This window comes from Oncorhynchus mykiss, unplaced genomic scaffold (genome assembly GCF_013265735.2).
Source record: "Oncorhynchus mykiss isolate Arlee unplaced genomic scaffold, USDA_OmykA_1.1 un_scaffold_223, whole genome shotgun sequence".
NCBI lineage: Eukaryota > Metazoa > Chordata > Actinopteri > Salmoniformes > Salmonidae > Oncorhynchus > Oncorhynchus mykiss.
Genome location: NW_023493692.1, coordinates 381,302 through 395,000, shown reverse-complemented (window position 1 = coordinate 395,000; position 13,699 = coordinate 381,302). Strand labels below are relative to the sequence as shown.

Below are 13,699 nucleotides of genomic sequence, written 5' to 3'. Positions count from 1 at the left end.
TCCCCAATAGGTCCCTTCGCCCTCCATAGGACACCCCCAGCACCTCCAAATCCCCCCCCATCAGCCCTCCATAGGACACCCCCAGCACCTCCACCATCCCCATCAGCCCTCCATAGGACACCCCCAGCACCTCCACCATCCCCATCAGCCCTCCATAGGACATCCCCAGCACCTCCACCCCCCCCCCCCCATCAGCCCTCCATAGGACATCCCCAGCACCTCCACCATCCCCATCAGCCCTCCACAGGACACCCTTAGCACCTCCACCCCACAAATCACATAAGTTAAGTATCCTTGAGTATCCTGTGAATATGTTTATGTATATGTATATGTATATGTATTTGTGTATATATATGTACAGTGCCTTGCGAAAGTATTCGGCCCCCTTGAACTTTGCGACCTTTTGCCACATTTCAGGCTTCAAACATAAAGATATAAAACTGTATTTTTTTGTGAAGAATCAACAACAAGTGGGACACAATCATGAGGTGGAACGACATTTATTGGACATTTCAAACTTTTTTAACAAATCAAAAACTGAAAAATTGGGCGTGCAAAATTATTCAGCCCCTTTACTTTCAGTGCAGCAAACTCTCTCCAGAAGTTCAGTGAGGATCTCTGAATGATCCAATGTTGACCTAAATGACTAATGATGATAAATACAATCCACCTGTGTGTAATCAAGTCTCCGTATAAATGCACCTGCACTGTGATAGTCTCAGAGGTCCGTTAAAAGCGCACATTTTATGTAAATGTAATTTACATAAAATGAAACGCAGTTTACGTGATCACTGACAGCTGCCTTGAAGAACACACATGTACAATTATTTCTGCTACTAAGATCAGTGAAATAGAGGCTGAACTGACAACGGAGTGAAGAGCAAAAAAAGCAAGTCGCAGCAATGAAGAATTGAGTGCGTAGAATTCTGGCAGGGGGGGGGGGCTTTTCTGCACAACACCGGAAGTGAAGGCGGAGCCTCGGCTCTTTTGTCTTGTGATTTTGGGCAGAGAGCCACATGTTGAAATATAACGTCTCAGACCTCTACAATATCAGTAGGCTAGACATAAATATTCCCATCTGGTTAACTGCGCCTGAACTCTGTAATCGACAATAACGGAAGAATCTACAATGAATACGGTAGGTTTATATACATTTAAACATTTAAGACAAGGGGTCTTTGTAGCCAACTTCCTGCTTTTACACAGCACCCGTTTAACGGTCAAAACAAATGCTATGGGTAACATACACTATTACTGCGGGTGTAGCGAAATGCTTTTGACATTTGTGCTGTTTTTGTACGTGAAAATAATGTATTTGTTATTTTTAAACTCGTTGGGAAGGTTCGTAAGCAACCATTTCACGGTGAAGTCGCATGCTGAAAGTTGGTGGCCATATGCATAAATAGCTCCGCCATTTCCTTGTTGCAAAAAAAATATAATAGTTTACCTAATTTCAGTTTATATGACAAAAGAAGCACGCACAGTATAGAGAATCATTGTACCATCTAAACCTCTGAAATATATTTTCAATAACCAACCATATTGTTTTTTTGAAGCTGGTGAACAAAACCAAGTATACAGAACAAAAAAATACAAACGCGACATGCAACAATTTAATATATTTTTACCGAGTTATAGTTCATTTGAGGAAATCTGTCAATTTAAATACATTCATTAGGCCCTAATCTATAGATTTTACATGACTGGGAATACAGATATGCATCTGTTGGCCACAGATATCTGTGGACATCGGAGGGTTGGAGTTAAGATCAGAATGAATGTTGGATTGGCCGCTGTGGGTGAAAAATTCAGCACTCGAAGAAAGAGGAAATTAACAAAGTGTATAATTATTTACTACAGGTACCGTGCATGTGAGAGAGAGAGAGAGAGATGTAAGTAGCAGTATTGTTGTCTGTTAGTTTAACTCCAACTCCAATGAAATCGGATCTGCTGTAGCATATTATAAATAGTCTTGGAAATCCCTGACCTCTGGGACAAGTGGGTGGGGGTGGGGGGGGGGGTTTAAAAGGGGTAGGTAGCATAAACGTAACCATGTGGGTTTTCATTAGTAATATGCATCAAAAGTCCCAATGCCAAGTTACTCCTTACGTGTGTCTATTTTTCTAGTTATTACATCAATCCGATCGTAATGCGGAAGTAATGCTGAAAAACTGGTTTGCAGCGTTTTTTTACTAGTGTAACGGATGTGAAACGGCTTAGTTTCAATCGGTGACGTTACTTGCTCTGAGACCTTGAAGTAGTGGGACCCCGCGGCTTTTGTGGAGCGATGGGTAAACGATGCTTCGTGGGTGACTGTTGTTGATGTGTGCAGAGGGTCCCTGGTTCGCGCCCGGGTATGGGCGAGGGGACGGTCTAAAGTTATACTGTTACACTAACATAGAGGACCTGGTAAACTAGCCTATTCCCTATAATGTTATTAACTATAACCCCAACAGAAATAACTTCAAACCAAATCGTTTGCACTCATGACTACTGCTTTCAATAACCTTTTCAGCCAGTTTACAAGCTGATATATCCTATCAAAGCCCCCCCCCCCCACAGTACTCTGTTATATCCTATCAAAGCCCCCCCCCCAGCACTCTGTTATATCCTATCAAAGCCCCCCACCCCACAGCACTCTGTTATATCCTATCAAAGCCCCCCCCCCCCCCACAGCACTCTGTTATATCCTATCAAAGCCCCCCCCCCACCCACAGCACTCTGTTATATCCTATCAAAGCCCCCACCCCACAGCCCTCTGTTATATCCTATCAATGCCCCCCCCCCCCCCCACAGCACTCTGTTATATCCTATCAAAGCCCCCACCCCACAGCCCTCTGTTATATCCTATCAAAGCCCCCCCCCCCACACAACTCTGTTATATCCTATCAAAGCCCCCCACAGCACTCTGTTATATCCTATCAAAGCCCCCCCCCCCCCCACAGCACTCTGTTATATCCTATCAAAGCCCCCACCCCCCCACAGCACTCTGTTATATCCTATCAAAGCCCCCCACAGCCCTGTTATATCCTATCAAAGCCCCCCCCCCCCCCACACAACTCTGTTATATCCTATCAAAGCCCCCCACAGCCCTCTGTTATATCCTATCAAAGCCCCCCCCCCCCCCCCCCCCAACACACACTCTGTTATAAAACTCACTATATACTTTGAATTTCTAGTTCCAATGATATTAACTCAAAACTCCCTATAGCTTTGACCAATTCCCCAGAGGCTGTATTCGCCTGGTTAATAGAAGAACTCCCAATTCCCCAGAGGCTGTATTCGCCTGGTTAATAGAAGAATTCCCAATTTCCCAGAGGTTGTAATCGCCTGGTTAATAGAAGAATTCCCAACGTCCCCAGAGGTTGTAATCGCCTGGTTAATAGAAGAATTCCCACGAAGTCCCAGAGTTTCTGCAAACGGTTGCTTCATTATTCAGAGAACGTTCTGAAAATCATACAGGCCATAGCCTTTTATACCTCACATTTGGTCAGTCCATCTACCATACTCCTTATAAATGCCCCTCTTCTCTAACGCTGTCAATGCTATTTACAAGTCTACTCCCAACACATTACATTGCTTATCATATTTTGTCACATTGTTACGTAACCTACTGCAAGCCTAACGGTTCCTCCACATTGTTGCGTAACCTACTGCAAGCCTAACGGTTTCTCCCCATTGTTACGTAACCTACTGCAAGCCTAACGGTTTCTCCCCATTGTTACGTAACATACTGCAAGCCTAACGGTTTCTCCCCATTGTTACGTAACATACTGCAAGCCTAACGGTTTCTCCCCATTGTTACGTAACCTACTGCAAGCCTAACGGTTTCTCCCCATTGTTACGTAACCTACTGCAAGCCTAACGGTTTCTCCACATTGTTACGTAACATACTGCAAGCCTAACGGTTTCTCCCCATTGTTACGTAACCTACTGCAAGCCTAACGGTTTCTCCCCATTGTTACGTAACCTACTGCAAGCCTAACGGTTTCTCCCCATTGTTACGTAACCTACTGCAAGCCTAACGGTTTCTCCCCATTGTTACGTAACCTACTGCAAGCCTAACGGTTTCTCCCCATTGTTACGTAACCTACTGCAAGCCTAACGGTTTCTCCCCATTGTTACGTAACCTACTGCAAGCCTAACGGTTTCTCCCCATTGTTACGTAACCTACTGCAAGCCTAACGGTTTCTCCCCATTGTTACGTAACCTACTGCAAGCCTAACGGTTTCTCCCCATTGTTACGTAACCTACTGCAAGCCTAACGGTTTCTCCCCATTGTTACGTAACCTACTGCAAGCCTAACGGTTTCTCCCCATTGTTACGTAACATACTGCAAGCCTAACGGTTTCTCCCCATTGTTGCGTAATCTCCTGCAAGCCTAACGGTTTCTCCCCCCAGTCCAAGGGACTGGGCCCCAAGGGACTGGGCCCCAGCTGAAAAGGGAAAAGTGCAACTGCCAACACCATAGTATAACACTAGTCCAAAGGGATACATTCTGATGACAAGTATCTCACATGAGCATATTATGCAAATAAAACATCTTATCTATGTTACCCTAATTCTGATTCGTCCGCCACAGACCTCCTTCCTGTTATCAGTTTTAAGTTGTTACAAGCTGTCTGTTGACGGTTCCTCTTTTCCTTGAATGTCTCACTTACATTGCTAAATAGTAAAGTCTTAACTTGTCCTATGCACATTAGATAATTATAGTCTTATAATTCTAATTCGTCATACGTTTCAGGGTGGAATATCATATCACCCCCCCCCCCCCCCCCAGCACTGTTATATCATATCATTACCCCCCCCCCCCAGCACTGTTATATCATATCATTACCCCCCCCCCCCCCCCCCCCCCCCCCCACAGCACTCTGTTATATCATATCAATACCCCCCCCCCCACACAGCACTCTTATATCCCATGAAAATAAGGTACTTTTGGTATTGACCAAATAATCTCAATACTTTGTTATAAACCCTTTGTTGGCAATGACAGAGGTCAAACGTTTTCTGTAAGTCTTCACAAGGTTTTCACACACTGTTGCTGGTATTTTGGCCCATTCCTCCATACAGATCTCCTCTAGAGCAGTGATGTTTTGGGGCTGTTGCTGGGCAACGCGGGCTTTCAACTCCCTCCAAAGATTTTCTATGGGGTTGAGATCTGGAGACTGGCTAGGCCACCCCAGGACCTTGAAATGCTTCTTACGAAGGGCGGTGTGTTTGGGATCATTGTCATGCTGAAAGACCCAGCCACGTTTCATCTTCAATGCCCTTGCTGATGGAAGGAGGTTTTCACTCAATCTCACGATACATGGCCCCATTCATTCTTTCCTTTACACGGATCAGTCATCCTGGTCCCTTTGCAGAAAAACAGCCCCAAAGCATGATGTTTCCACCCCCATGCTTCACAGTAGGTATGGTGTTCTTTGGATGCAACGCAGCATTCTTTATCCTCCAAACACGACGAGTTGAGTTTTTACCAAAAAGTTAAATTTTGGTTTCATCTGACCATATGACATTCTCCTAATGTTCTTCTGGATCATCCAAATGCTCTCTAGCAAACTTCAGACAGGCCTGGACATGTACTGGCTTAAGCACTGCGGGATTTGAGTCCCTGGCGGCGTAGTGTGTTACTGATGGTAGGCTTTGTTACTTTGGTCCCAGCTCTCTGCAGGTCATTCACTAGGTCCCCTCCGTGTGGTTCTGGGATTTTTGCTCACCGTTCTTGTGATCATTTTGACCCCACGGGGTGAGATCTTGCGTGGAGTCCCAGATCGAGGGAGATTATCAGTGGTCTTGTATGTCTTCCATTTCCTAATAATTGCTCCCACAGTTGATTTCTTCAAACCAAGCTGCTTACCTATTGCAGATTCAGTCTTCCCAGCCTGGTGCAGGTCTACAATTTTGTTTCTGGTGTCCTTTGACAGCTCTTTGGTCTTGGCCATAGTGGAGTTTGGAGTGTAACTGTTTGAGGTTGTGGACAGGTGTCTTTTATACTGATAACAAGTTCAAACAGGTGCCATTAATACAGGTAATGAGTGGAGGACAGAGGAGCCTCTTAAAGAATAAGTTACAGGTCTGTGAGAGCCAGAAATCTTGCTTGTTTGTAGGTGACCAAATACTTATTTTCTACCATAATTTGCAAATAAATTCTTTAAAAATCCTACAATGTGATTTTCTGGATTTTTTTTCCTTGTCTGTCATAGTTGAAGAATGAATGAAAATTACAGGCCTCATCTTTTTAAGTAGGAGAACTTGCACAATTGGTGGCTGACTAAATACTTTTTTTGCCCCACTAAGTATGTATGTATGGTTCCAAAAAAATCTAAACTGTTTTTGCTTTGTTATTGTGTGTAGATTGAGGAGAGAAAAATAACTATTAAATCCATTTTAGAATAAGGCGGTAAATGTAACAAAATGTGGAAAAAGGGGTCAGAATACTTTCCAAATGCTCTGCATGAAACGCACATGTCTCAGTCATAGTTAGTGGATTAATGCATGGATTGGTAAGATTTTGGCGCCGTCATGTTATACTGCCTGGTAACATCTGGTGCATGTATTTCGTGAAACACATTTGCTACAACACAAAAATTCCTGTTGCTGTGGGAGTGGACTTACGGGTCTGTTAACTATCTTTAGCAGGGGAGTACAGGACTCTTTCAGGGCCGCAAAACAACAGCTCTGAATTATAGCCCCTCTTTCACGTGACGCTCCGTGCAGAGTAGAATACTAGACAACGTGATGGAACAAAGGAGGCATGTTAAAAGGCTATCGGACGTGGACTGTTATTTGTATGTTGGCCGAAGTCCTCTTTTTCAATCGAACGGCGAACGGCAGTGAAAGTGGAGTCCGTCTCTATTCTCCATTTTCTCTTGTGACTTTACACGCTGACCATACTGACGCGAGCGTTGCAAAATAAATGTACAACGTGCATGTTATTCAATTATTGCACCCACACTGCTCGCACGTGCCAATGAACGTCAGCGTTGCCATTGTGGGTTTCAGGTAAAATAACAGCTCGAAATGTATATCCCAGGACAAATTAGCTAGCAACTGCAAGCTAGCTCATTTAAATTGTCAGAAATGTTTAATGCTTAATGCTTTTCGAACCTGTCGCCCAAATTATTATAATTGGTTCAGAGTTTGTTTCGATATTTCAACCTGCATGTCGCGATCGCTTTTAGTGTGTTGGGGACAAAATACATTTGCACGCGCGTCCGGTCTGGGCGTGGTGTTAGGCAGAGAGTAACGTGTTGGAATGTAACCGTCTTCTACCTCCCTCATCTACGAGGTCAGTAGACTAGACATGAACATCATCTGGTTAACTTCTCCTGAACTCTGCAATCGACCAAAAACAAAACAAAGGTTTCTACAATGAATCAGGTGAGTTTATTATATAACGGGGGGTGAAGCCTCCCTTAACTACAGGTCTAGGATCAGCGTGCGCTCTCCCAATCCTAACTATTAGTGAGTTTATTATATAACGGGGGGTGAAGCCTCCCTTAACTACAGGTCTAGGATCAGCGTGCGCTCTCCCAATCCTAACTATTAGTGTGTTTATTATATAACGGGGGGTGAAGCCTCCCTTAACTACAGGTCTAGGATCAGCGTGCGCTCTCCCAATCCTAACTATTAGTGTGTTTATTATATAACGGGGGTGAAGCCTCCCTTAACTACAGGTCTAGGATCAGCGTGCGCTCTCCCAATCCTAACTATTAGTGTGTTTATTATATAACGGGGGGTGAAGCCTCCCTTAACTACAGGTCTAGAATCAGCGTGCGCTCTCCCAATCCTAACTATTATGGTGTTTATTATATAACGGGGGGTGAAGCCTCCCTTAACTACAGGTCTAGGATCAGCGTGCGCTCTCCCAATCCTAACTTTAACTATTAGGGTGTTTATTATATAACGGGGGTGAAGCCTCCCTTAACTACAGGTCTAGGATCAGCGTGCGCTCTCCCAATCCTAACTATTAGTGTGTTTATTATATAACGGGGGTGAAGCCTCCCTTAACTAGCCTTACAGGTCTAGGATCAGCGTGCGCTCTCCCAATCCTAACTAATAGTGTGTTTATTATATAACGGGGGGTGAAGCCTCCCTTAACTACAGGTCTAGGATCAGCGTGCGCTCTCCCAATCCTAACTATTAGTGTGTTTATTATATAACGGGGGGTGAAGCCTCCCTTAACTACAGGTCTAGGATCAGCGTGCGCTCTCCCAATCCTAACTATTAGTGTGTTTATTATATAACGGGGGGTGAAGCCTCCCTTAACTACAGGTCTAGGATCAGCGTGCGCTCTCCCAATCCTAACTATTAGTGTGTTTATTATATGACGGGGGGTGAAGCCTCCCTTAACTACAGGTCTAGGATCAGCGTGCGCTCTCCCAATCCTAACTATTAGTGAGTTTATAATATAACGGGGGGTGAAGCCTCCCTTAACTACAGGTCTAGGATCAGCGTGCGCTCTCCCAATCCTAACTATTAGGGTGTTTACTATATAACGGGGGTGAAGCCTCCCTTAACTAGCCTTACAGGTCTAGGATCAGCGTGCGCTCTCTCCAATCCTAACTATTAGGGTGTTTATTATATAACGGGGGTGAAGCCTCCCTTAACTACAGGTCTAGGATCAGCGTGCGCTATCCTAACTATTAGTGTGTTTATTATATAACGGGGGTGAAGCCTCCCTTAACTACAGGTCTAGGATCAGCGTGCACTCTCCCAATCCTAACTATTAGTGTGTTTATTATATAACGGGGGGTGAAGCCTCCCTTAACTACAGGTCTAGGATCAGTGTGCGCTCTCCCAATCCTAACTATTAGTGTGTTTATTATATAACGGGGGGTGAAGCCTCCCTTAACTACAGGTCTAGGATCAGCGTGCGCTCTCCCAATCCTAACTATTAGTGTGTTTATTATATAACGGGGGTGAAGCCTCCCTTAACTACAGGTCTAGGATCAGCGTGCGCTCTCTCCAATCCTAACTATTAGTGTGTTTATTATATAACGGGGGTGAAGCCTCCCTTAACTACAGGTCTAGGATCAGCGTGCGCTCTCTCCAATCCTAACTATTAGTGTGTTTATTATATAACGGGGGTGAAGCCTCCCTTAACTACAGGTCTAGGATCAGCGTGCGCTCTCCCAATCCTAACTATTATGGTGTTTATTATATAACGGGGGTGAAGCCTCCCTTAACTACAGGTCTAGGATCAGCGTGCGCTCTCTCCAATCCTAACCTTAACTATTAGGATGTTTATATATAACGGGGATGAAGCCTCCCTTAACTACAGGTCTAGGATCAGCGTGCGCTCTCTCCAATCCTAACCTTAACTATTAGGATGTTTATATATAACGGGGATGAAGCCTCCCTTAACTACAGGTCTAGGATCAGCGTGCGCTCTCTCCAATCCTTACCTTAACTATTAGGGTGTTTTTATATAACGGGGTGAAGCCTCCCTTAACTAGTTAGGATTGGGAGAGCGCATGCTGATCCTACACCTGTAAGGCTAGTTAAGGGAGGCTTCACCCCCGTTATATACTAAACACACTAATAGTTAGGATTGGGAGAGCACACGCTGATCCTAGACCTGTAGTTGAAGGGAGGCTTCACCCCCGTTATATAATAAACACACTAATAGTTAGGATTGGGAGCGCGCACGCTGATCCTAGACCTGTAGTTGAGGGAGGCTTCACCCCCCGTTATATAATAAACACCCTAATAGTTAGGATTGGGAGATCTTACGCTGATCCTAGATCTTAAAATCTATTTTATTTTGGTACATGTTGCAGACGCCTACTGTAGCATATTATAATTGGTCTCTGGTATCCCTGACCTAGGGGGGAACAACATGAGGTCTGGGGTCTCTGGTATCCCTGACCTAGGGGGTAACAACACGAGGTCTGGGGTCTCTGGTATCCCTGACCTAGGGGGGACAGTGTTGGAGAATTTCCAGTACTATGGGGATTTTCCAGTATCTAGGCTCTGTTCTCCCAGAAGTAGTGAGCAGAATCGACATCGGGTTAATGAATAGACCTGTATAAGCAGAATAAAGGCTGAGCTCTGGTGAATGAACTGGATCAACACAGAGTTAACCACCTAGACATGTAAAACAGAACGTAAGCAGAATCCATGGGAGTGTACAGAGCTGGGTCAACATGGAGTTGATCACCTAGACATGTAAAAACAACGTAAAACGAAAATGTGTACCTTTTTAATCTAGGCACCAAAAGCCATGTATCTGTAATAAGATGTGTTTGTACTAATCAAGTATTATGAAAGCACTTATATTAGGAAAGTATTTATGCAATAAATGTATTATTGTATTAATATTATGGCGTATACCAATACAATCTAGACTGAGCGAAGATCAGTCAGGTCTCAGATTAGATCATCATTGTGTTTTACCCTTCAGTGTTCTAACATGAGAACTTCACTACCCTCTTTTTTTGGATTTACAGGAAACGCCTATCCCACCCCCCTCCTCCCTCCCCCTCCGACCCTCCTCCCCCTTCACCCTCCCGGGGGCCCCAGGTCGTGCCTCTCCCAGTAGCGCCTTACTGCAGGGTATGAAGAGGTTGTCTGTGTTGTTGGTGGACTACAGGAAAACAACGGGGCTGAGTGGGTTTATGTTCTTACATACATTTATTTTGGGACACTCCCTAGATGTTCTTAATTACCATTCAATATAACGGTCTGTCGTTGTTTCACAGGGGACAGCCGTAACCGTCGCTCTCTCAGTAGAAGAGTCATATCTGGGGAGGCTAACGAACATGATGCTGACGAGGCAGAGAACAGTTTCTCCAGATCAGAACACCTCAAACACCAGCAGAGAGTGGCAGGGAAGAAACCTCACCGCTGCTCTGACTGTGGAAAGAGTTTCACCTCGTCGGCAAAACTTAAAACACACCAGAGAATTCATACTGGAGAGAAACCTTATAGCTCTTCAGACTGCAGGATAAGTATTTTGCAACTAGGAAACTTAACAAAACACCAGCTGACCCACATAGGAGAGAAACCTTTTAGCTGTGATCAATGTGGGAGGAGATTCACGAAGTCAGGAGCCCTGACAATTCACCAACGAATACACACAGGAGCAAAACCGTTTCACTGCCCAGACTGTGGGAAGAGTTTTGTTCAATTAGGCAACATGAAAATTCATCAGCGGACACACACACAAGAGAAGCCTTACCACTGCTCTGTCTGTGAGAAGAGCTTTTCAACATCACAGGGTAATAAGGCGCACCAGAGAACGCACACCGGAGAGAAGCCTTACCACTGCTCTGACTGTGGGAAGAGTTTTCTTCAATTAGGCAACCTGAAAATTCACCTGCGGATACACACACAAGAGAAGCCTTACCACTGCTCTGTCTGTGAGAAGAGCTTTTCAACATCACATGGTAATAAAGTGCACCAGAGAACGCACACCGGAGAGAAGCCTTACCACTGCTCTGACTGTGGGAAGAGTTTTGCTCATTCAAGAAATCTGATAAAGCACCAGCGCATACACACAGGAGAGAAACCTTACAGCTGTGATCAATGTGGGAAGAGATTTACTAGCTCAAATGACCTGATGCAACACCATAGAATACACACTGGAGAGAAACCTTACCACTGTTTGGACTGCGGGAAGAGTTTTACTCAGGCAAGCAACCTGAAAACACACCAGCGCAGACACCTGGGCCAGAAGCTTCACCACTGTTCAGATTGTGGAAGTAACTTTTCAACATCAAGGGGTTTAGAGCTGCACCAGCGAACACACACAGGTGTGAAACCTTACTACTGCTTCAGCTGTAGTAAAAGTTTTGCTAGATTAGACGGACTGACAGTGCACCAGCGAACACACACGGGTGAGAAGCCTTTTAGCTGTGATCAGTGTGGGAAGAGATTTGCTCAGTCAGCACACTTGACTGTACACCAGAGAACACACACTGGAGAGAAACCATACCACTGCTCAGACTGTGGAATAAGCTTTATTAATTCAAGTCACCTTAAGGTACATCAGAGAGTACACACAGGAGAGAAGCCTTATAACTGTGATGTATGTGGCAAAAGTTTTGTTACATCAGGAAGTCTGGCTTCACACCTTCGAACCCACACAGGAGAGAAGCCTTACCATTGTACCGACTGTGGGACAAGCTTTGGCAAGTCAGGCCATTTAAAAGTGCACCAGAGAACACACACAGGAGAGAAGCCTTACCATTGTGCCGACTGTGGGAAAAGCTTTGCTGAGTCAGGCGGTTTAAAGTCACACCGGAGAACACACACAGGAGAGAAGCCTTACCACTGCTCTGACTGCGGAATGGGCTTAACCACTTCAGGTGGACTTAAAATACACCGGAGAACACACACAGGAGAAAAACCATTCCACTGCTCTGACTGTGGGAAAAGATTTAATCAGTCTGGGCAGTTGGTTTTACACCAGCGAATACACACTGGCGAAAAGCCTTACCACTGCTCAGACTGTGGGCTGAGTTGTACTTCTTTAGGGGATTTTAAAGTGCACCTGCGAACACACACTGGAGAGAAGCCTTTTGGCTGTGATCAGTGTGGGAAGAGGTTCGCTCAGTCAGGAAGCCTGGCTGGACACAAGAGAACACACACTGGAGAGAAGCCTTTTGGCTGTGATCAGTGTGGGAAGAGGTTCAGTCAGTCAGGAACCCTGGCTGGACACAAGAGGAAACACCACACTGGTGGGTAACCTTTCCATTTATTTTTTTTTTATAGCTGAAACCAGTTAATGGTAGACTATCGGAGAGAAGCCGTGCAGGGTGAGCTTTCTTAATGTGGCCGTGCTTGGTGTAACAAGGGAACTTTAAATAACTGTCCATTTAATTACAATATTTTTTATTATTTAACTAGGCAAGTCAGTTAAGAACAAATTCTTATTTTCAATGACGGCCTAGGAACAGTGGGTTAACTGTCTGTTCAGGGGCAGAACGACAGATTTGTACCTTGTCAGCTCGGGGGTTTGAACTTGCAACCTTCCGGCTACTAGTCCAACACTCTAACCACCCTGCCGCCCCTATATGAGTGAAAAAGTCTGTGTTTGAATGGCCGTATACCGGTCATTAAAATGATTCATGACATGTTAACAGTGGATTGGTCAGCTCAGAGAAAGCAGGGAGGTAGCTCCTCCCCCTCTCTCTGCAAGTTTCAGGCAAGTCTGTCCTTAGGGATAAGGCAAGGGTCCGTTTTAAAAATGTTCAACCCTGTCCACCATCCAACTCACCATGGTCATCCCTGTCCACCATCCAACTCACCATGGTCATCCCTGTCCACCATCCAACTCACTATGGTCAACCCTGTCTACCATCCAACTCACTATGATCAATCCTGTCTACCATCCAACTCACCATGATCAACCCTGTCTACCATCCAACTCACTATGATCAACCCTGTCCACCATCCAACTCACCATGGTCAACCCTGTCTACCATCCAACTCACCATGGTCAACCCTGTCCACCATCCAACTCACCATCACCATGGTCAACCCTGTCTACCATCCAACTCACCATGGTCAACCCTGTCCACCATCCAACTCACCATCACCATGGTCAACCCTGTCCACCATCCAACTCACCATGGTCAACCCTGTCTACCATCCAACTCACCATGGTCAACCCTGTCTACCATCCAACTCACCATGGTCAACCCTGTCTACCATCCAACTCACCATGGTCAACCCTGTCCACCATCCAACT

The 13,699-nt window shown here is 45.1% G+C and overlaps 1 protein-coding gene across 1 annotated transcript; it reads left to right on the top strand.

The window, feature by feature from the left end:
* The first annotated feature begins 735 nt into the window (after window positions 1-735).
* Window positions 736-13,446, top strand: LOC118948162 (zinc finger protein 883-like). The gene is made up of 3 exons (XM_036973140.1): window positions 736-1,138; window positions 10,455-10,614; window positions 10,707-13,446. The coding sequence occupies exons 1-3, from the start codon at window positions 1,130-1,132 to the stop codon at window positions 12,692-12,694; spliced, it is 2,157 nt and encodes a 718-aa protein (XP_036829035.1). The 5' UTR covers window positions 736-1,129; the 3' UTR covers window positions 12,695-13,446.
* The last annotated feature ends 253 nt before the right edge of the window (window positions 13,447-13,699 follow it).